The sequence below is a fragment of the Nannobrachium achirus genome (genome assembly GCF_963921795.1).
Source record: "Nannobrachium achirus genome assembly, chromosome: 9".
Classification (NCBI taxonomy): domain Eukaryota; kingdom Metazoa; phylum Chordata; class Actinopteri; order Myctophiformes; family Myctophidae; genus Nannobrachium; species Nannobrachium achirus.
In genome coordinates, this window is record NC_137818.1 from 52,043,461 (window position 1) to 52,064,629 (window position 21,169).

At 42.0% G+C, this 21,169-nt stretch overlaps 1 protein-coding gene across 1 annotated transcript in view; it reads left to right on the forward strand.

Annotated features, from left to right (window-relative positions):
• LOC308291670 (copine-9-like) overlaps nucleotides 1-21,169 on the forward strand; it is a gene marked incomplete at both ends in the record, with an annotated part of 206,115 nt that overhangs the window by 67,996 nt on the left and 116,950 nt on the right. The window contains 4 exons of the mRNA XM_080733750.1: nucleotides 4,847-4,893; nucleotides 14,069-14,172; nucleotides 15,551-15,590; nucleotides 20,705-20,778. Coding sequence (XP_080589876.1) covers nucleotides 4,847-4,893; nucleotides 14,069-14,172; nucleotides 15,551-15,590; nucleotides 20,705-20,778 — 265 coding nt within the window. The remainder of the gene's footprint in view (nucleotides 1-4,846; nucleotides 4,894-14,068; nucleotides 14,173-15,550; nucleotides 15,591-20,704; nucleotides 20,779-21,169) is intronic.

Below are 21,169 nucleotides of genomic sequence, written 5' to 3' on the forward strand. Positions count from 1 at the left end.
TACCACACTGTTCACACATGAAAGGTCTTTCTCCTGTGTGGACGAGCTGGTGCGTCTTCAGGTTATATAACTGACTGAAGCCCTTGTCACACTGTCTACACACAAAGGGTTTTTCTCCACTGTGGACACGCTGGTGTATCTTCAGACTCGCTAACACATTGAAACCCTTGTCGCACTGTTTACACACAAATGGTTTTTCTCCTGTGTGGATACGCAGGTGCTTCTTCAGAGAACCTGGCTCATTGAAACCCTTGTCACACTGTTTACAACGGAAAGGTTTTTCCCCTGTGTGGATACGCTGGTGTGTTTGGAGTGTAGCTAACCGACTGAAACTCTTACCACACTGTTCACACTGGAAAGGTTTTTCTCCTGTGTGGATACGCTGGTGCCTCATCAGGTTGGATAACCCACTGAAACGCCTGTCACACTGTTTACACACAAAGGGTCTTTCTCCACTGTGGACATGCCGGTGTTTGTTCAGAGAACCTACCGCAGTGAAACCCTTGTCGCACTGTTCACAACAGAAAGGTTTTTCTCCCGTGTGGACACGCTGGTGCATTTTCAGCTTAGATAACCAATCGAAACTCTTATCACACTGTTTACACCGGAAAGATCTTTCTTTGGCGTTGACGTGCTGGTGTCTCTTCAGAGTCGATACCTCAGTGAGGCTTTTATCACACGTGAGGTTTTCTCTCCTGTCCAAGTCATCAAATGTTTCCTTACTTCTCCTCTTGGCTGAGTTGAAGTCTGCGCAAGATCTTGGTTGGTCTGTGTCTCCTTGTTTCTGGCTGGTCACACAGCTGGTGATTGTCTGACCGGAAGATGAGGGGAGCTGTCCGTTGCTCTTCTTGTGGCTCTTCTTCATGTCTTCATGGAGGGTGACCCGAGATGTGAAGGCGTATGTAGGACACTCAGAACAGAACTCTTGGTAGATTGGTTCATGGACACCCTTGCTGCTACTTGGACTGTGGACTAGCTGTCCCTTGCAGGCTGAAAAGATTTGATGTTCTCTGTCACTCTATCTCTCCCAGTCGATGTCTCTATGTATCCCCGACTCTCTGACTCTAAAGCACACACTCTGCCTGTAAAGACTCTCTCTTGGTCGAAATCAGACTAAATGCTTAAAAACTGCATCACATCTTATTCAGGTTGACCAGAGAGCTGTGGCCTGACGTCACACAACACAAAACGTGACATCATTCGCACATTTGACAGTTGGTGAACTAGAAAAGATGCAATTGGAAATTGCAAGTGTGGTTGCATATTTATTGCCTAGATGGCCAGAACGTCACAACTCCCCCATAAACCCCCATAGAACTCAACTACACTAACTACACCAATCATAATCAGACTCTTTTTGCCAGACCCATGAAATGGGTAGGCCTACATAAGCAAATGTCGGTCTGTCCCTTTTCTATATAAAGGGTATATATGATGATGACATGATGATGACATGCCTACAAAAGGCATGATGTCATAAATGATGATGACAGACAGGGGGTCTGGCACAACCAGGTTGACCTGGTTTTAGTTACAAGTACTGAACAAAAATGTAACTTATCAGCATCCAGATGGGACTTGACCTTGATTTAGGGATGGGACTACTACTATCAGGGGTATCGCAACCAAATTCTGGGCCCTGGGTACAAGGATTCACTGTGGGACCCCCATGATGTTCTTCATAGGGGTTGGGGGAGGTTTAACCCATTTAGACTGGGAGCGCATTATTATGCAATTACGCATTATTTTTTAACTCATTGAGTGCCAATCCCGAACTAGTTCGGCTTTATTAGCGTATCGCAGAGTGCCGATCCCGAACTAGTTCGGCTTTAAAAAAAAAAAAAAAGAAAGAAAATTGAAAACATTTTTTTTGAATTTTTTTTTTTTTTTTTTGGACCCCATCAAATCTGGTGAACATGATTTCAATTGCGATTTTGCATGTTCCACCCCATACAACCCCATCTAACATACAGGGCAGCCATTTTTGTTTACATAACATGTAAAACATAATGGCCATTATCTCAAGAATGCCTGAACGGATTTCCAATCGGATTTTTTTGTTTGAAAGCTGTGAACAAACTGCACAAATCCACTCCAATGCAATCCAGGATTGCATTGGATTTTTTAGAGCTCATTCTTCTCTGTTTTTTTCCCATGCATGAGGTGTGCAAGGTTTAATCGTGGCTAAATTGCAGAAAATAGATCTTCTAAAATGCTTGGTAGCCAATAGCTAACTTCAAGCTAACTTCATCCTCTTCCTGTACATGCACAAAGGAAAGTGTTCAGGCAAGTCATGGCTGCAGGGCTTCTGCATATACCAGCATATCTCTATGAGATTTTCTATGGCCACTGGGCGCCCTCTAGTGGTGAACGGGGTGGCACTCAAAGAGTTAACTATTGAAAAATAGCTGATATACTGTGCCGCGCTGTGAGCTTGTAGATCTGCTATTTTTGAAAAAATCGTGAAAATGTGCAAGTCTTTGAATATTTGAAATATTTCTAGGTTTTTTGAATAATCTTTTTCATGTGAAGGACCCCCCCCCCCCCCCCAAATGTTCACTTTAAAAATACATATAATCAAAGACTTGCACTCATTTTCACGACTTTTCAAAAATAGCAGATAGCTGCGCTGTGAGCTTGTAGATCTGCTATTTTTCAATAGTTAAAGCATAAAATAGGCCCCTCCACCTTGGGCCCTAGTAACTCAGTCCCACTGCCCCCCCCCCTCCCCTTGTGACGCCCCTGACTACTATATACCTGTATGAACTGTTCCAATGTTACTTTCATTGATCCTCACATCCCTCACCTGCGTCTCTTCACTGCGTCTTAACTCCTCCTACAAAACAATGTGAAGATTAGATGCGCGGTTAGAACGCAAGGCCGGAAGGAATCGATCGGGTTAAGGAATGGTCATTGTTGTGGGACACTTTGACTCTATCAGACCGAGCAACGCTCATCACTTTGCACTAATAGTTCTGATCAATCGTTCATCAGCTTCTACAATGAACATGTCTACATTATTGACATATTAGCACATGAAGAAGTTGTGTTAGTTGGCTATATATTTTACATACTATACTTTTTTACATATTATACTTTATAGCGCCCTGAAGCAGAGGGAGGGAGAGATGGACAGATAGATTGAGACCAAGACAGAGAGAAAAGAGATGGGCGAAATGAACTTTAAATAAAGGTTACAAATGGACCAGCGAGGGTCCGGATTTGACATTGATGACATCATCACGTGTGATTTGTTGCAGTGGTGAGAGGCCATGGTGCACTGCCGACTGCCCTCATCTACCTCCTGTTAATTGCTCGTTATATGGGGAAATGCGTTTTTAATTGTCCACTGGTACACATCATCTAAAGTTCATTAGAGCTAATGTCCGCAAGTTGGACAGACATACAGGTAAGCAGGCAGCCAGACAGACAGACAGACAGACAGACAGACAGAAAAATATAGTAGGATGAAGGCTGTTGTCTAGACAACGGTTTCCAAACACTGGGTCAGGACCCATTTGTGGGTCGTGGACACATTTGTATGGGTCCCTTTGTTTTTTGTTTCCTACATTTTGTTTTTTAATTGTAATTTAAAATATTTTCAAAAAAAAAAAAAAACATTCTAAAAAGAAGCAGTGAAAATTACCGATCTACAAGCTCACAACGCTTGTAAGCTTGTAGATGTTTTCTGGTCTCGACCAGAAATGTTTGGGAACTAGTCTAGACACATGAATGTAGCAAATCTTGGGTCTTTCTTGGGTGTTGTCTGCCTATACCTGCCAGCTAATGCTGTTGGGTGTATGTATGGGTGTGGGTTTGATAGCCTGGCAAGCCAACCTCTCACTGTGCATTCACTCACTTGTTCCTTCCCACATTAGACAATACAATGACCAAAAGTTTATTTTGAAAGTGAAATATCCCTTACTTGAGTAAAAGTATATACTTTCCACCACGGCAATGAATTTACTGTTATCATCCCCCGCTTGCCATTTAATAAGGCACTTGAGGTTAACAATGGTGGTCTAATAGTGGTGTTAATAGCTTATTGACTCTGCCTCAGCTGTAATCAAACTGGACGTGGAACCCATTGATTGGGTTAGTGTTGAACCTGTCAGCTGTAAGAATGCACTGGTATCGTCTGCTGGGGCAATTAATTACCACGCTGACTGTCTGTCTCACAGCTTTAAGGCATTTAGAACGGGTACGCATTATTAATGTGTATTATTATTTAATGCTTTAACTATTGAAAAATAGCAGATTTACAAGCTCACAGTGCGGACCCGACTCTATAAGTGTCTTTTGAATCCTTCAAAGTTTTTTTTTGAAAAACCTATGTTTCTATGTCAGTGGTTCTCAAACCTTTTCATGTGAAGGACCCCCAAAATGATATGTATTTGGCCACGGACCCCCCATCTCAAAATATTTAGTTCTAGGGACCACCCAGAAGCAAGATTTTAATTACAAACATTCACTTTAAAAAATACATATATTCAAAGAAATTCATGGTTTGCATTTGTAGTCCTACACCAGCCATGTTGAGGACCAACACAGGTGTTTTGATAGGCGTAGAGCATTAGTTATTTGCCAATCAGACAAATTGAAACACAGGTGTGTTGTCCTCAACATGGCCGTTTAGGACTACAAATGCAACCCATGAATTCTCATGACTTTTTCAAAAATAGCGAGTGCCGCGCTGCGAGCTTGTATATCTGCTATTTTTCAATAGTTAAAGCATTCAATAACTCAAGGCCTAAATGGGTTAATTATATACTTTCTTCTAAGTTTCTTCCCTTTTCTTTCCTCTCCCCCTTGTCTTCTTCCTCGTGACCCCCTTCCACCCCTCCAGTGGTCGTGTTGTATCTGCAGGCGAGTGGAACCAAGGAGTGGAGAGAGGTACTGTAACCTGACCTAGTTTTCTGACTGCATATCTGTCTGTCTGACTGTCTGCACGTCCACCCCAAACTCATTGTAGTCTGTTTTTGTTCTGTGTCTGTTTGTTTGTGTTTTTCATCTCTCGGCGAGTTCAAATAAGGCGTGTTTATTTTAAGATGTCTTTTTCCCCGCAGAGAATGCCAGCAAGTTAAATGCTAATTGTTAGGAACTGTAGGAACGTAGATATTAGCATATTGGCATTGGAAAAGCCCCACTTCTCTGTCATGTTTAATGCACGAAGGGGATGAATATTTCTCCTCCTGGGAGGAATTGTCATCTTTTCGCTCTCTTTTTATCCACCTGAAGGTGCAGAAAGGACAAGCTTGGCATGCAGCTTGTAGTCCCGAGTGGCTTTGAGAAATGTGTTTCAAAGCTGCAAAAATTCAGTTTGTGGTTTTGATGTGACGAAGTGTTGTCAGTTCCAGAAAACAACTGCTTCACTGCTCCTAATGGTATGGATAGCCTAGGTCAGGGGGTCTTCAACAGGGGGTCCGGGACTCCTAGGGGGTCCTCAGAGTTACTACAGGGGGTCCTCCAAATCTTCCAATCCTTTTTATATTAACAACTTGAACCCTAGTGTCCATATTCTGAGAACTGTAGCCAAAAATAGCCGATCTACAAGCTCACAGCGCCTCGCGCTGCGAGGTCGAGGCGTTGTGAGCTTGTAGATCGTCTATTTTCGGCAAAGAGGTTTGGTGTAGAGGGGAAAAAGAGCAGACTAAGTACAGAGTAAAAGGTCATGTTTGTTAGCTAATGACGGCTCAAGTGGTTAAATATCAGAAAACACAAATTTACGTGAATCCAAATGATTGTGCTGTCAAACGATGAAACTATATGGAATCTATGAAAAGTTTGTGGGGGTCCCTGCTTCATCTCTTCCTCAAATAAGGGGTCCTTGGCCTGAAAACGTTGAAGACCCCTGGCCTAGGTTAAATTCAGAAGTAATTAAAGCTATACTGTGTAAGTTGCTCAACTAGTGGTCAGTAGCGTTATAGCAAACCGCGGTCGCGCCTGCTTTTTTCGGCCGTTTTTCGTCCGTTTTTCGCCGTGGACCGGGCCTTCAGACCACCGCGTCCGCCTCGCCTCGCCGAGACCTATCCATAGAGGTCTTTCGTGTCCCTCTACGAGCCTCGGTTAGGGAGATACATGCTAGACTCCTAGCCCATTGTAAACACTGCAGTGTATTTCCTGAAGAGCTCGGCAGTGTATGATCTGGGCTTTGATTGGCCGGTAGGGAGACACGTGTACAGAATGATGCATATGACGTAATTTTGCCGGGAAAAACAGCCCCGGTCACGGCCACCAGGGCTCAGTAGAACACATATAAAGAAAAGGCTTTGGGGGCTGAAATGAACAGAGTGGGTGTTCTAAAACTTTAGAGATTTAATAATTAGGACAATTTTAAGATTTGTTTTATTAAAAAAGTTACATAGTATAGCTTTAATATACATGACATATCACATTATGTACTACTGTATATGTATTTTTTTTTCTTTTATATATAAGGAGCTCCAGTTCTTTACTAAACTGAAATGCATTTTCATGTTGGGGTACCAACTGTATCCAATCAGGAGAGAGAACTCATCCAATACAAGGAGAGATCAAGTTGCTGCAAACAAAAGGTTTAATTGATTAAAAGTTAACATTTAAAGGAGTAGTTCGCCCACAAAATGACTTTTTTTCCTATTGATTACTCACGCCATGAAGACTTGAGTTCAATAATACGTTTTGGTTTTTAATCACATTTCTAAAACAATAATTTGATTACAATAAATTCACCCCCATTGATGGATGGAGACCCAAATGCATTTGGGTCCCCATACATACTCAACGGGGGTTTACAATAATCATTTTTCTTAGCTTTAGGAATGCGACAAAATATATATATATTATTGAACTCAAGTCTCCATGGCGTGAGGGGGTGAACTACTCCATTAATGTATAAGATTAGCTTTTAACAGGGAGAACCCCATCGGAGTCTAGACACTGGTGGTGGCAGTGCAGATGAATCTCATTCCGTCTTAACTCTAGACGATTGAGACAAGTGGAGTTGGGGATGGAGGTGGGTTGCTTGTTGCATGCTGAAAAGAGAATGACAAGGGTCAGAGGCAGTGGTAATATTTAAAGACAGAGTCCAATCGCCTGATTGGCTGACTGCAGATTGGCAGATTGGCTAGAAGTGATCACACTTCAAGCTGTGAATGACAGAGATAGAGCCTCCTTATTGAACTTACGTTTAGAGCTATATTTCTCTGATACGTTGAAAGACTAGACTCACTAGAGACAAATTACATATTCAGTTCTATTTGGAACAAACAGAATAATTTAGTATATATTGCATTACTATTGAAACATAGTTGCAAGGACAGATGCACCCTATGGGCTTCTTTTTCTATCTTTTCTTTTCTTTTTTTTTGGGAGGTCTGAAAGATGTAGTTGAAATCCAGCGGAATTGTTCTTGCCGCATAATGCTTTGATGAAAACGGAATGTCCCCGCTTTCAATTTGTTAGAGAGGTCTGAACAACCCAAGGCCGAAAGCAGCCGATCTTGAAGCTTGTAGATGGGCTGTTTGTGGTCCATAACGTCGAGGACAGAGGAAAAGAACAGTGTGTACACAAACACAAATTAAAATTGAAGAGTTGCCTATACCAGACCGGACAATGAAAAGACCAAGGAGAAATCCACTCTGTCGGCCTCGCCAAATATTATGTACCAGGTTGTTTGGCATCCAGTCCTCCATTCACCACCTCTACTCTCTCACACTCTTTCAATCTCTCTCTCTCTCTCTCTCTGTCTCTGTCTCTCTCTCTCTCTCTCTCTGTCTCTCTCACACACACACACACACACACACACACACACACACTAGGGACGGGACGATAAGCGATGTTATCGTTTATCGTGATAAAAAACACTAATCGTATTGTGGAGATTTAATTTATCGTTATATCGTCCTCCGTCATGTACTGGGATCAATTCACCTTTTATTTGCCGAGCTGCATATCCGGTGCCACTTAAACCCTCTATAATTGGTAAAAGGTACTTACAGTAATATAACATACATACTTGATACAGTCTTTGCCAAAAAATTGCCGATCTACAAGCTCACAACGCGTCTCAATACTCAGTAATCGTGATATGACATTTTCATATCGTCCCATCCACACACACACACACACACACACACACACACACACACACACACACACACACACACACACACACACACACACACACACACACACACACACACACGCACAACCTTCAAAACCCTGTATCCCTTGCCAATTTGCCTCTGGTGAGATGTTTTTATTTTATTTTCAGAGGCGTTATTTATCCACTGGCACTGATGTGTGTCGCCGGGGCTTTGATGGTTGCCGATCCGCTGGCGTCTAGACGCCTCACGCGCGCCCCTCATCCTACATGACAGGACCTAATCAAAAACACACACCATGAACTTGCACCATAATCAGCAGAGCAAACACCCCACCGCGGGCCCATGCTCACACACACACACACAGAGACATTGTGAGCCTATAATTGCGCTTGAGAGACAAATCCTTTGTTGGCTTTGACATAATGCCTCGTTAGCACCTCATGCCTTGATCGTGGAAGGGGGAGGGGGGGTGGGGATGATGACCCAAGGATGCTGAAAGTTATGAAAAGAATGACTTCACATCAATGGAAATTAAGTTTTGGGAAGCCTCACGCTAGCTGAGCAGTTCAATGAGTCCTGTCCCATGCAAAGAAGTCAAAGCGTTGAATGAAGCCTGTAGGCATGTTTATTTAATAAGGGAAGAAAGGGGTTAGGTGTAGAGCATGGGGTCTTCAACAGGGGTTCCGGGACCAGATTTATTACAGGTGGTCCTCCAAATCTTTGAGTGATAGAAACTTTTTTTGTCCTTTTTTATATTAACCACTTGAACCCTAGTCTAACCTAACGCGGACATTCTATGCGGCCCGGCAGATCTCACCGGGTCCTTCGGCGTCTCGAAATGACGCGGAGGGGGACATGACTCCTGCTGCTGTCCGCTTTGAGCAAATGAGGAAGTGATCCGCGGTGGAAAACGAGTGATAAATCATAGCGATTTTATAATTATAATGGCTAAGCCTAAACAAAACAGTTCACATGAACAATACTGATGTAAAATAAGATACCATATACAATTAAAATGTCATGAACCAGCACAGTTTTAGGGGGGCTTGCCCAGGCTTTATTTTTCTTTTCCGATCGCCAAAATAAGCCTGGGTTTCCGAGGCTACTTGAACCCTAGCGTCCATATTCTGAGAACTTAAGGCAAAAATAGCAAATCTAAAAGCTCACAACGCCTCGTGCTGTGAGGCGTTGTGAGCTTGTAGATAGGCTATTTTTGGCAAAGAGCTTTGGTGTAGAGGGGAAAAAGAGCAGACAGAGTGAAAGGTCAAGTTTATTAAGGATTAACGGTTCAGAGGGTTAAATATCTGAAAACACACATTGACATGAATCCAAAATACACTGATGGTCGTGCTGTCAAACGATTAAACTATATGGAATCTATGAAAAAAGGTTGTGGGGGTCCCTGCTTCATCTCTCTCTCAACTAAGGGGTCCTTGGCCTGAACACGTTGAAGACCCCTGGTGTAGAGTGTGGGTTAGGGTGAAGGGAGCAGGGCAGGTGCATGGTGGGTGTTGTTCGGTGGCAGCTAGGGTCTGTTTAGGCAGCAGTGGGCAGGCAGCCATAGCATGGTTAGAGGTTCCCAGTCAACTGAGTGCTTCTGATTCTACAGAGGAGAAAAATAGAATCTGTGACAAAAACAGGCACAGCACAGATTTCTGCCTGTGTCCCTGGTCTTCTTCTTCATTTCACCCTCTGACAGAAGGTCTGAGACAGGGGCGTTACAAGGGGGTGAAAAGGGGGACTGAGTTACTAGGGCCCAAGGTGGAGGGGCCTTAATTATTTTATACTTTAGCTATTGAAAAATAGCAGATATACAAGCTCACAGCACGGCACTCGGTAGATCTGCTATTTTTTGAAAGTTCTTGAAAATGTGTGCAAATCTTTGAATATGTATTTTTTAAGTGAATATTTGTAACTAAAATTTTGCTTCTGGGGGGCGTCCCTGGAACGTAATATTTTGAGACAGGGGGTCCGTGGCCAAATACATATCATTTTGGTCCTTTACATGAAATAGTTTGAGCACCACTGACATAGAAACATAGGTTTTTCATAAAACCTTAGAAGGATTTGAAATATTCAAAGACTTTCACAAATATTCACGATTTATAAAAAATTGCAGATCTACAAGCTCGCAGCGCGGCACTCGGGCAAGGGCTAGGGGCCAAGGTAATTCAAAAGAAGGTATGGTGAGCTGGGTAATTTTCCATATCCACTATATCAGCAATTCCAGCCGGAGATTCGCGTGATAGTGGACCGTAGCACGATTCACACTTTGAGTGACGCTTCACCCCCAAACATTATTTACTATTCTGTCCCTATTGGGACAGAACTCAAACGGTGCTGAGTCAGCTCAAGCGGACTACGCAACGCTCAACTTGCTCGCTTTAGCTCACTTGCCGGTGTCTCACGTGGCTCAAGTCCACTTGAGGTGGTGCGCCTCTGTCACGGTTTGGTCAATATTAACTCTCCTTGTTTTCTCAACAAAGTCAGTCTTGCATTCAGCCAATGAGAACGCAGGGAGGGCGGGACTTGCCAGAAGGGTGCAACGATTCACTATTACGATTAAGATTCGTGGCACTGGGAGGCCAACTGCAGCCGAGAGTTCGGTGGAATACCTGATTGGAGTCAATGAGAGCCAGGTGGACCAGCTTACACTATTACTGTGATCTTTGTAAAATATTCGGCCCAGGAAGATAAAAGACAATCACACGCTGTTTTCTGCTGCGTTGTTTTTCGATGTGCACTTTTTATACTTTTATTGAGGTATCCAAAGACTTTTCTGAACGTGCCAAAGTATCGCAAGACTGTCGGCCATTGACAGCCTGACATTCAAATACTGCCGAGCCAGAAACTGTGTTATATGCCTCAATAAACATATACAGTCAGTGTGCACATTGAAAAACAAATGATTAGTAAACAACCTGTGATAGCCTATGTCTTATTTTATATTCCTGAACCGAATATCTGACAAAGGATGAGATAGATGTCAGGTGAAAAGAGGCAACTTGGACTACTCATGCATAGAGGGAAGCATGAGGTCAGTCCGTTGTCTCCCTAGGTGCGGCAGAGGGAGAGCAGAGCCCAGGATTACATAGGCAATTGGCACTGGGTGAAAAAATGGGTTACAAAAATTGTGGGATAAAACTTATATATATATAATAAAAAAAAGCTGAGATAGTTCAGAATTCTTTTTCACAAACTGTTCCCGCCGGCTCTTCACCGAACTTCCAGTACCAGTTTTGCCCCCCAATGGTGCCTGACTGGCCCTTGGACTGACTTGCCTTTTTCTATCAATTACCTTGCCATGGAGCAATTCAGATTTAAAGCAATATATTTTCTTCTTTCATCAATTACTAAGAGAGTTTGTGTTACATTTCCTCATGGTGAATGAAGAATCAAAAAAGTGAAGAAAATAGGGGCCCGCACAGCAAAACTACAAACTATCACATTTTTTAAAGTATTCTCTTTGTTCTTGATTCATTGTGAAGAAATGTGACACAATGAATCTCCAATGAATTGAATATAGGCTTCACAGGGTCAGTAATTGTAATTGCGTTGAAGTACAGATGTGACACTTGAGAACTTCACAAGGCATGCTATCGGCAAGACAGTGGATAGTCAGTAAATTGTTAGAAAGAAAGAGGGCATTTTCCAAGGTGTTGTTAATAATGCTATTCAGTTACTTTATTTCAAATGTAAAGCAGTGTCAAAAAATGCCTTTTGTTTTCAGTAACAAAAGAGAAGAATGAGCAAAGCTAAACAGTGAAAAGAACCTTGGAAAACAAACAAGTATTTCCAGGAACAAATGCTGGAAAAGTACAGGAAATGCTGAAGTTTTGAAATGTCACATCTGTACATTCCTTTAGCTCTGAGATGGTACAAACGTAACCAAATGGATCCGTATAGGGATGGATGAATTCACACCGAGGATTTTTCTGTGTAGATTATCTGCAGCTACCCCTGCAGCTATTAGACCTATTTCCCTGGGTAACCAAAACAATCTGCCACCGTTCACCCGCAATGTATCAGTACCTATTAACCAATCAGCCCCCCCGTCGATAGATTATCAGCTGCTAAAATGGAAACGCAGCGAGTATATCACGGGATTTCTCTTCCCGGTCGATAGCGCCAGGTAGGTTCCCGGGGTCCAATAAACCGGCTCGGTATTATGGATAGGATGGTGGTGGTGGAGCCAGGGGCGTCGCACCAAATTCTGGCCCCTGGGTACAAGGATTCACTGCGGGCCCCCCATGAATGTTCTTCATAGGGGGAACTGGGAACACATTATTACACATTATTGTGTGCTTTAACTATTGAAAAATAGCAGATATACAACCTCACAGCTGCATGCTTGTAGATCAGTTATTTTCTTTTTAAAGTCTTTGAATTATTTCAAATCCTTTTTTTTAAGTTTCTATGCCAGTGGTGCTCAAACTTTTTCATGTGAAGGACCCTGAAAATTATATGTATTGGCCACGGACCCCCATCTCAAAATATTTAGTTCTAAGGGACCCCCCAGAAGCAGAATTTGAGTTACAAATGTTCGTTAAAAAAATACATATATTCAGATTTGCACACATTTTCATGACTTTTCAAAAATACCAAATCTACAAGCTCGCAGCACGGCACTCTGTGCCGCGCTGAGCTTGTAAATTGCTATTTTTCAATAGTTAAATTATAAAAATAATTAAGGCCCCTCCACCTTGGGCCCTAGTAACTCAGTCCCACTTTCCCTCCCCCCCTTGTGACGCCCCTGGGGTGGAGCTGGGACTAAAGGACATGAGCTGGGGGTATTGAGGCTGTTTGGAAGGCAGTGCCGGGGATCAATAGCTCATTACACCATGTTGTCGGGGACAGAGATGGAACGGTCCACCGAGGGGGGGGATTACTGGTCTGATTGTGGAGGAGATATAGCGAGGAGGGTGGGCCGCGAGGGGCTGGGAGGGGGGCGGGCATCCTGGGGTTTGCTCGTAATCTACGACGTCATGACCCCGGAGACATGTGTATTTAGCACAAGGACTTGTTTCGTATATACATATACCTGTATATATACCGGGACGTGAAATGCAATTTTCGTCATGGGAGAGAGATCTGTGTTTCAGAGAAATTTTTCATTTGTTGTTGTTGTTGTTGTTAGTGGGTTCGCTTCAGGAGAGTGACCGACCACTCATTTTGAGTTTTCTTTTCTGCAACTATTTAGTATTACAGTATTTATTACATCATCATATTCTCCTCAAAACATTTGATCGGTTCAGCTTGTTGAGACATTCTCCTAGATAGAAGATGCATTCAAACTCGCATGTTCAGATTTTGGGGAATCATATGGGATTTTTGAAACCTCTTATACTTCAGTTTTGTCTATTGTTTTGTCACTGTCGGGTAGAAACCGTGTACAGTATCTCCATATTTATTGGTAGGTTATGATATTGGTTACACTTTCTGATATTGGTCACACATTGCTTCTCTGTGAGTTTTGTTCTTTATCATCTTCATCAATCACAATCATTTGTGTGATGACAGTTTGTATCTGTTCAGTGACAGTTTGTATCTGTTTAGTGACTGTTTGTATCTGTTTGGTGACAGTTTGTATCTGTGTGGTGACAGTTTGTATCTGTTCAGTGACAGCTTGTATCTGTTTAGTGACTGTTTGTATCTGTTTAGTGACTGTTTGTATCTGAGTGGTGACAGTTTGTATCTGTGTGGTGACAGTTTGTATCTGTCCAGTGACAGTTTGTATCTGTTTAGTGACTGTTTGTATATATTTAGTGACAGTTTGTATCTGTTTAGTGACTGTTTGTATCTGTGTGGTGACAGTTTGTATCTGTGTGGTCAGTTTGTATCTGTCCAGTGACAGTTTGTATCTGTTTAGTGACTGTTTTATATATATTTAGTGACAGTTTGTATCTGTTTAGTGACAGTTTGTATATATTTAGTGACAGTTTGTATCTGTTTAGTGACTGTTTGTATCTGTGTGGTGACAGTTTGGCAGGACAGAGGTGATTGACAACACTCTGAACCCCGACTTTGTACGAAAGTTCTTCCTGGACTTCTACTTTGAAGAGAAACAAAACCTGAGGTTTGATGTGTAAGTAATCCTGCCTGTTTTCATTGTTGTTGTTGTTGTCATCTCAAACACATGCCCGTAACTGTGGGGCTTTGCAAGCCAGCTAAATTTTTCGTACAAAAGTTCAAAGCATGTGAGAGTTAAGCACCACGGACAGCGATAATTTCATTTTAGAAGCCCCTTCAACAAATGAGCAATTCTGTTAAGTGCCAATTATCAATGCACAGCGGCCCATTAAGTACTGTAACAAATTCTATTTCAAGTACTGTTCACAACTACTCTGCTCACTCATTTAAGGGCTTATTAATTCCGTCAGAAACCATTTATTCTCCACTGATTGGACAGGCCAATCACCACTGAGATTAGGTGTCGAGCTGTCCATCCAATCACGGAACCGGGCTGAGAGAAAGGCCACTTTCAAGTCAAGTGGTGGCGTTCCGTTAAATCACTGTCAACCGGACCACTGGACCACTGATTAAATCATTGTCAGCCGGACCACCACACCGCACATTATATCAGTGTGTGGGGGGGTGTTGGGCACAGCTCAGGCCCGGCGCCATGGGGGTGCCAGAGGGGGCCTTTCACCCTCAGTTGAAAATCCTGCCCCCTCAGTTTAAGTTTTATATCGTCACTGTCGGGCAGAAACCTCTCAGAGTTTCAAATGTCTACGTTTTATCGTAAAGTAAAGCCCTGCTTTATCTTCCAAGACTATAGCACAAAACTAGTGAAAATAGCAGATCTACAAGAACACAACGCGGCGTTGTGTGCTTGTAGATCGGCTATTTTCACTAGTTTAAATAGTTTTTAAAATGATAAATACAAAACCAACGGTATTGGACATAGAAGGTTTCCACTCGACAACAACAAAATATATATTGTTTTAATATATAAAAATGAGATGTGCCCCCTCACCATTTTCAACTGCCCCCTCAGTCATTTCATCCTGCAGCCGAGCCTGGCACAGCTTGATGGTTGAGAACCACTGGATTAAATCACTGTCAGCCAGATAGCCACACCCTTCATGAAATCACTGTCAGTGGACCACTTCTGACTCTAATCCTCAATCAATACTGAGGATATGAAAGAGCACATAATGTATGTGCTTGTTGAATCAATGCACGTAAATATAACAGGGTTATTATAGTCAGCTAGATATAATGGAATAATGAAAACTAAATGTGAAAAGAACAAAACATATCATTGCTCAAGTAGTAGTACTGTTACTTGACTTACATAATTACTCAGGTAGAGGAGAGGTAAGGTCTGAGAACTACTGTTGTAGATCACCTTGAAACACTTGTTTTTAATGACGTTTTATAAATTATAAACTTAACTGTAACCTACCTAACCTATCTTTGATGGTAACGGTCTTACCATTCATATTATGTTCTCTTTACAGGTACAATGTTGACACCAGAAGCTGTAACATGTCCAAACACGTAAGCATGAACTTCATTAATGATCACATAATGTGTGTAAATATTGAATAAATCGTTGCTGTCGCTGTCGGGCAGATATATAAAATGTATACTTGTAATATAATGTCACGCAAAAGTAGTGAAAATAGTTGATCTACAAGCTCAAAACCCATTGCCTCGTTATGCGTTGTGAGCTTGTAGATCGCCTAGTTTCAAATTTGTTTTGAGAAATCTAGAACATTATGAATATATCTTCGCCTATGACAACCAAAATAGGGAGGCCATGCAGTTTGGAAGTGTTAAAGTGTGTCTGAGGGTTTTATACATATTTAACCAATGAAAGGTATTGAGACTAAATGACTACATTGGATGCATTTGAACACTTTTCCCCAATTCCTGAAAAGTACCAGTTTTAGACAAGGTTTCTGTCTGACAGCGACGATTAGCAATCACCTCGATGTTGGCATGAATAACATGCCTGCCAGTGGATCTGAAAGTGGGGTCCAGGGACACTCATGGTTCCTTGAGAGGCTTGTAAACGGACCCTTACTGCTCTGTAACTCTGAGAGTAAATGGAAGGTTCCCTTTGGTTCCATTTGTATACTCTCAGAGTTATGGGGGTCCTTGAAACCAAAACGTTTGAGAACCGCTGCTCCGGGTAATGACCTTGATTTGCTGATGGTGTATTCTCTTTTATCCCCAATGCTGGTCACATCCTGTGTGAGAGCAGAAGGTAAGCATTACACTAATTTATGACTGTGTTAAAGTAGCAATCCATGAGTTCATTGCAACGTAATCACACCTAGAGGGAATAATACATGCTTGACTAGGAGAGATATTTTGCTTAAAGTTGCTATAAGCAGTTTTCTGCTGACATATTCAGGCGGCTAACAATGCTCCCACTAGCAGCTCATTGGTGCATGAACCAGCCGACCGGGGCTAAAAGGATTGACAGACAAGTCAACCAATCCGAACAAGAACAAGAGGCGGTCCTGATTGGTCTGCTTATTTGGCAGGCCTGCCAAATAAGCAGACCAATGACAGAACTTCTCACAGATAAAAATAATAGTTTTGGAGGCAGATTGTGGCCCCAGGAAGTGTCACAGCGACAACATTTCTTTAGGAAGTATGGTTAGAATATAATAAAATAAAAATAAAGATAAGCAATTGCCTGTTTCCTGCCTACAGTATGTCAGCAGAAAACTGCAACTTTAATATCTTCGGGCAGGACTACTTAAAAAAATATATATATGGACAGTGGAAAGCCATTGTTTTCTATGCTGCGCAAATGAAGCTTTTTTGGCCGTTGTATGGGTGACGCCATCATTGTAGAAATCAACATTCATTGGTAGAAATGGTACCATCTCGAATGCTATTGGATGCCAACGGTCACGTGCAACCGCATACATACATGGGACATTGTCTTGAGCTTGCCGAAAATAAAGCGCACAAAGAAGAATCATCACAAGCCTATGATCACAAGCCCCACCTACAGCATACCCTGCTATAACATCAAATATAACATAAATTGGACCATATTGTCACAAAACGCATATCATGGTGATTGAAACGAGGCTTCAAACTAGCGACAGGAAACACAGTATTTATGACAATGTTTATTAAGGTAAGAAAATCAAATGTAAAAGCTCGGGGGAAATGAATGGAATCCGATGGAGAACATGTTGCTTCTGGTGCCAGAACAGCGCAACTAGCGGCCAATCATAGGAACTTTCAGTTCCATGTTTGCTTCATTTTAAATCAGGACAACTACACCCCTGGTCCTACCCAAACAACAAGGGACTAAATGTCTCAATGGAAGGGAGACCACCTCTAACCACTGTGGATGTACTAGTTATTATATTGTATTAACATTCTCTGCCATTTAGATTGGCTAAAATACATTTCTATTCTTTAAAATGAGTTCCAAATAGCAGCCTTGAATTATCTATTTTCGCAGTGTGTGCTTGTCTTTTATTCCGAAAAACACATGCTTCCATTGCTCACAGTGGGGTGTTGTTGCGTTGTTGTCGCCTTTTATGTTATTGTCATTTTTGTTCTGACAGTTTGGGCTCATTTTCATCAAAGGGCAAAGCGACGCCAGCTGCCAGCCAGCCGGCGGAAGTCATTAACCCATTTAGACCTAGTCATTATTGACTGCTTTAACCAGTGAAAAATAGCAGATATACAAGCTCACAGCGCGGCACCGAGTGCCGCGCTGTGAGCTTGTAGATCTGCTATTTTTGAAAAAAGATTGTGAAAATGTGTGCAAATCTTTGAATATATGTATTTTTAGAGCGAGCACTCGGTGCCGCGCTGTGAGCTTGTATATCTGCTATTTTTCAATAGTTAAAGCATAAAATAATGATACACAAAATGTGTACCCGTTCTAAATGGGTTAATATGGCACATTGTCACTTCATTTTTTATCTGTCTGCGTTTTGTCACCGGTTTCAGGTAAAACATCTTTCAGAAGTTCAACTTCAAAGATGGAGCAGATGTTGTTTGAAATGACATATTACAATAGATTGTCGCAGGCACAACTTAGTATGCAGCTGGCCATACACCTGCACCGGCTCACACATGCACACATGCACGGACGCATGCACGCACACACGCACACATGCATGCACGCATGCACACACATGCACAAAGTACCCACACACACACACACACACTGTTACCATCTGTCTCTTGGAATAGTGGCAGCGGATTGTAATGACAGAACACACAAATAATGTAATAATGTAAAACCACAGATATAACACAGACACAGATAATAATGTATCATATTATACAGTATAAAATAGTGTAATGTTAGAACACATAAGGTCACTGTCGGGTAGAAACCTCGTATCTCCAAGTTTCAAATGTGTACGTTTTTTGGTAAAGCAAAGCCCTGCTTCATCATACAAGACCGCCGCACAAGACTAGTGAAAACAGCCGTTCTACAAGCACACAGCGCCTCGCGATGCGAGGCGTTGTGTGCTTGTAGATTGGCTGTTTTCCACTAGTTTAGTAAACTTTTTTAGATGATAAATACAAAACGAACGGTTATGGACATACAAGTTTTCCATCCGACAACGACGATAATAATGTAATTAAACAATATTACACAAGAGGGTGATGTGCTTTACCATATTACCATCATGCTATTACTTCTTCCACCACTGGCCAGCATCAATAAAACATGTTTTTTTTCTTAGGTCTCTCTGTTACTGAGATATGGCCAATCGTGTCATTTTGACTTTGACCTTGATTGTGACCTTTTCCACCTAAAAGTTAATCATCTCTTCGGGGGAGCTTACTGATCAAGTGTCAAGTCACACCATCTGCTCTCCAGTTATTGCTGACAGAAGAACAGACAGATAGACAGATGGACATTACAATATGCTGGCACTCGTCGCAGTGTGTGGGCAAAGTAGCAAAATCACAAAGCACACAAATACCTGTCATTTAAAGCTGTAATCTGGAACTTCTTTTTAAAGGGGTGTGATTATCGTCGCTATAGATAGAGCAGGGGTTTTCAAAGTGGGTGATGGGGCACCCTGGGGTGCCGTGACGACAGTCCTTGGGTGCCGCGAGATAATTTGATAATATTTGGAATTTATTTGGACACTTGAAAAAATATTTAGTATCATTTTAAACTTGAAGTACAACGTTATTTTCAGTCAGTTCTAACCAAAATGGCTATTATCTCAATGTTTTCCTCGAAATATAATCACTAAAATATCATCACTGTCGGGCAGAAACCTTGTATCTCCAAGTTTCAAATGTGTACGTCTTTTGGTAAAGCAAAGCTCTGCTTCATCATAAGACTGTCGCACAAAACTAGTGAAAACAGCCGATCTACAAGCACACAACGCCTCGCGATGCGAGGAGTTGTGTGCTTGTAGATCGACTGTTTTCACTAGTTTAGTATATTTTATAGATGATAAATACAAAACGAACTGTTTTGGACATACAGGGTTTCCACCCGACAACGACGATATGCTATAAATATAAGGTGCTGGGAGTGAAAATGATAATGTAGGGGTGCCTCGGATTAAAAAGATATTCATGGGGTGCCCTGAGACAAAAAGGTTTGGGAACCCCTGAGATAGAGTGTTTGTTCAGTAACGGGGGTCTTCATGTCTCTCCAGCTCATTTGCAAACTGAAAATACATTTTCAGGTCGGGATGCCAATATTATCCAGTCGGGGGAGAGAACTCCTGATTGGAGTGAGATTGGAATTCACCCTTTGTCAAGTCCAATCTGTTGTCCCGCCCCTCTTTGCACTCATTGATTGCTGTGTCTTGGTGGGACAAAAGTCCTTTCTCTCCATCCACTACCATTGGAATTCAGTTGCTTCTTATTGTTATTCTGTGTATTCAATTCTCATTTTAAACTTGGTTTCAGTAAAAAGGAGCCTCTCATGTTCAGTATACTGACTGGGTATGTTTTTAAATGTTTTTATTGCTCCAAAAATGATGTTTTAGCTAATTCAACATAAAAACGGCGGAACCAGGGCGGGACAAGGCAGTAAGAGCCTGCTGGTTGGTCAGTCAGGGACTGACCAACCAGCGTAGAAACAAGGCTGACAAAGGGTGAATTGATGATGCCATGTCTCTGTTTGCATGCATCTGTGTCCATGTCTCCAAGTAACAAAGTATATTTACTTAAGTACAGTTTTGAGGTATATTTGTATTTACTGTATTTCCAATTTCTGATACTTTTACTTTTACTCCACTTCATCGGATCCAAATATTTTACTTTTACTCTATATTTATTTGAAAACTTTAGTTGTTACTTTGCAGATATAAATGATTATATTTCAAGAGAATTGCCTTGTCCAGACTCTCCTGAACTTAAATGCAGCATCTTATGTTGAAAGAATTGCCCTCTCTGTGTAGAAATCCGTGTAGAAATCCATGCTGTTACGCCACATCACCAGTATTCACTTGATTACGCTTGGTTCAGTGTGGTATCAAGTACTGAAAATAGCCGACCTCCAAGCTCACAACGTGTCGCAGCGCGACGCATTGTGAGCTTGGAGGTCTGCTATTTTCGATATTTTCACCAAAAGGCCCTTTTAGAAATGTCAGCCCCTGCCTCTCTAACATTCTCTGCACATCCCTGCTCTTTTGTCTCCCATGCAGTTCCTGGGTCAGACCTTCGGCACTCTAGGGGAGATCATTGGCGCTACGGGAGGACGGGTGGAGAGGCCGCTCTCGTAAGTTTCCGGGGGGGCCAAATTGTAAAAAATTAGAGGCTGAAATTGTGAAGATGTAAAGATCTACATGCTCTACATGCTCACAACGCCTCGCGTTTGCGACCATGTAGATCTGCTATTTTCACAATAGAACTGTGTTATATAAAATGTAATGCCTCAACTCTTAGTGCTCCTCAGGGTGGGGGGGTCCCCAGTGAAACATTATTTTAGGGGTCGCGGCCTGAAAAGGTTGAGAACCAGTGCTATACTGTGCATCACTGCTTCTCAACCTTTTCCCCCAAATCCCCCCCTCCCTTTTCCCCAATTGATTCTGAATCCAATGCAAGCATTTGGTTTGCATGAAAAACATTCCTTGGGCTAAAAATGGCCCCCATAAAACTATGGTTTAGTG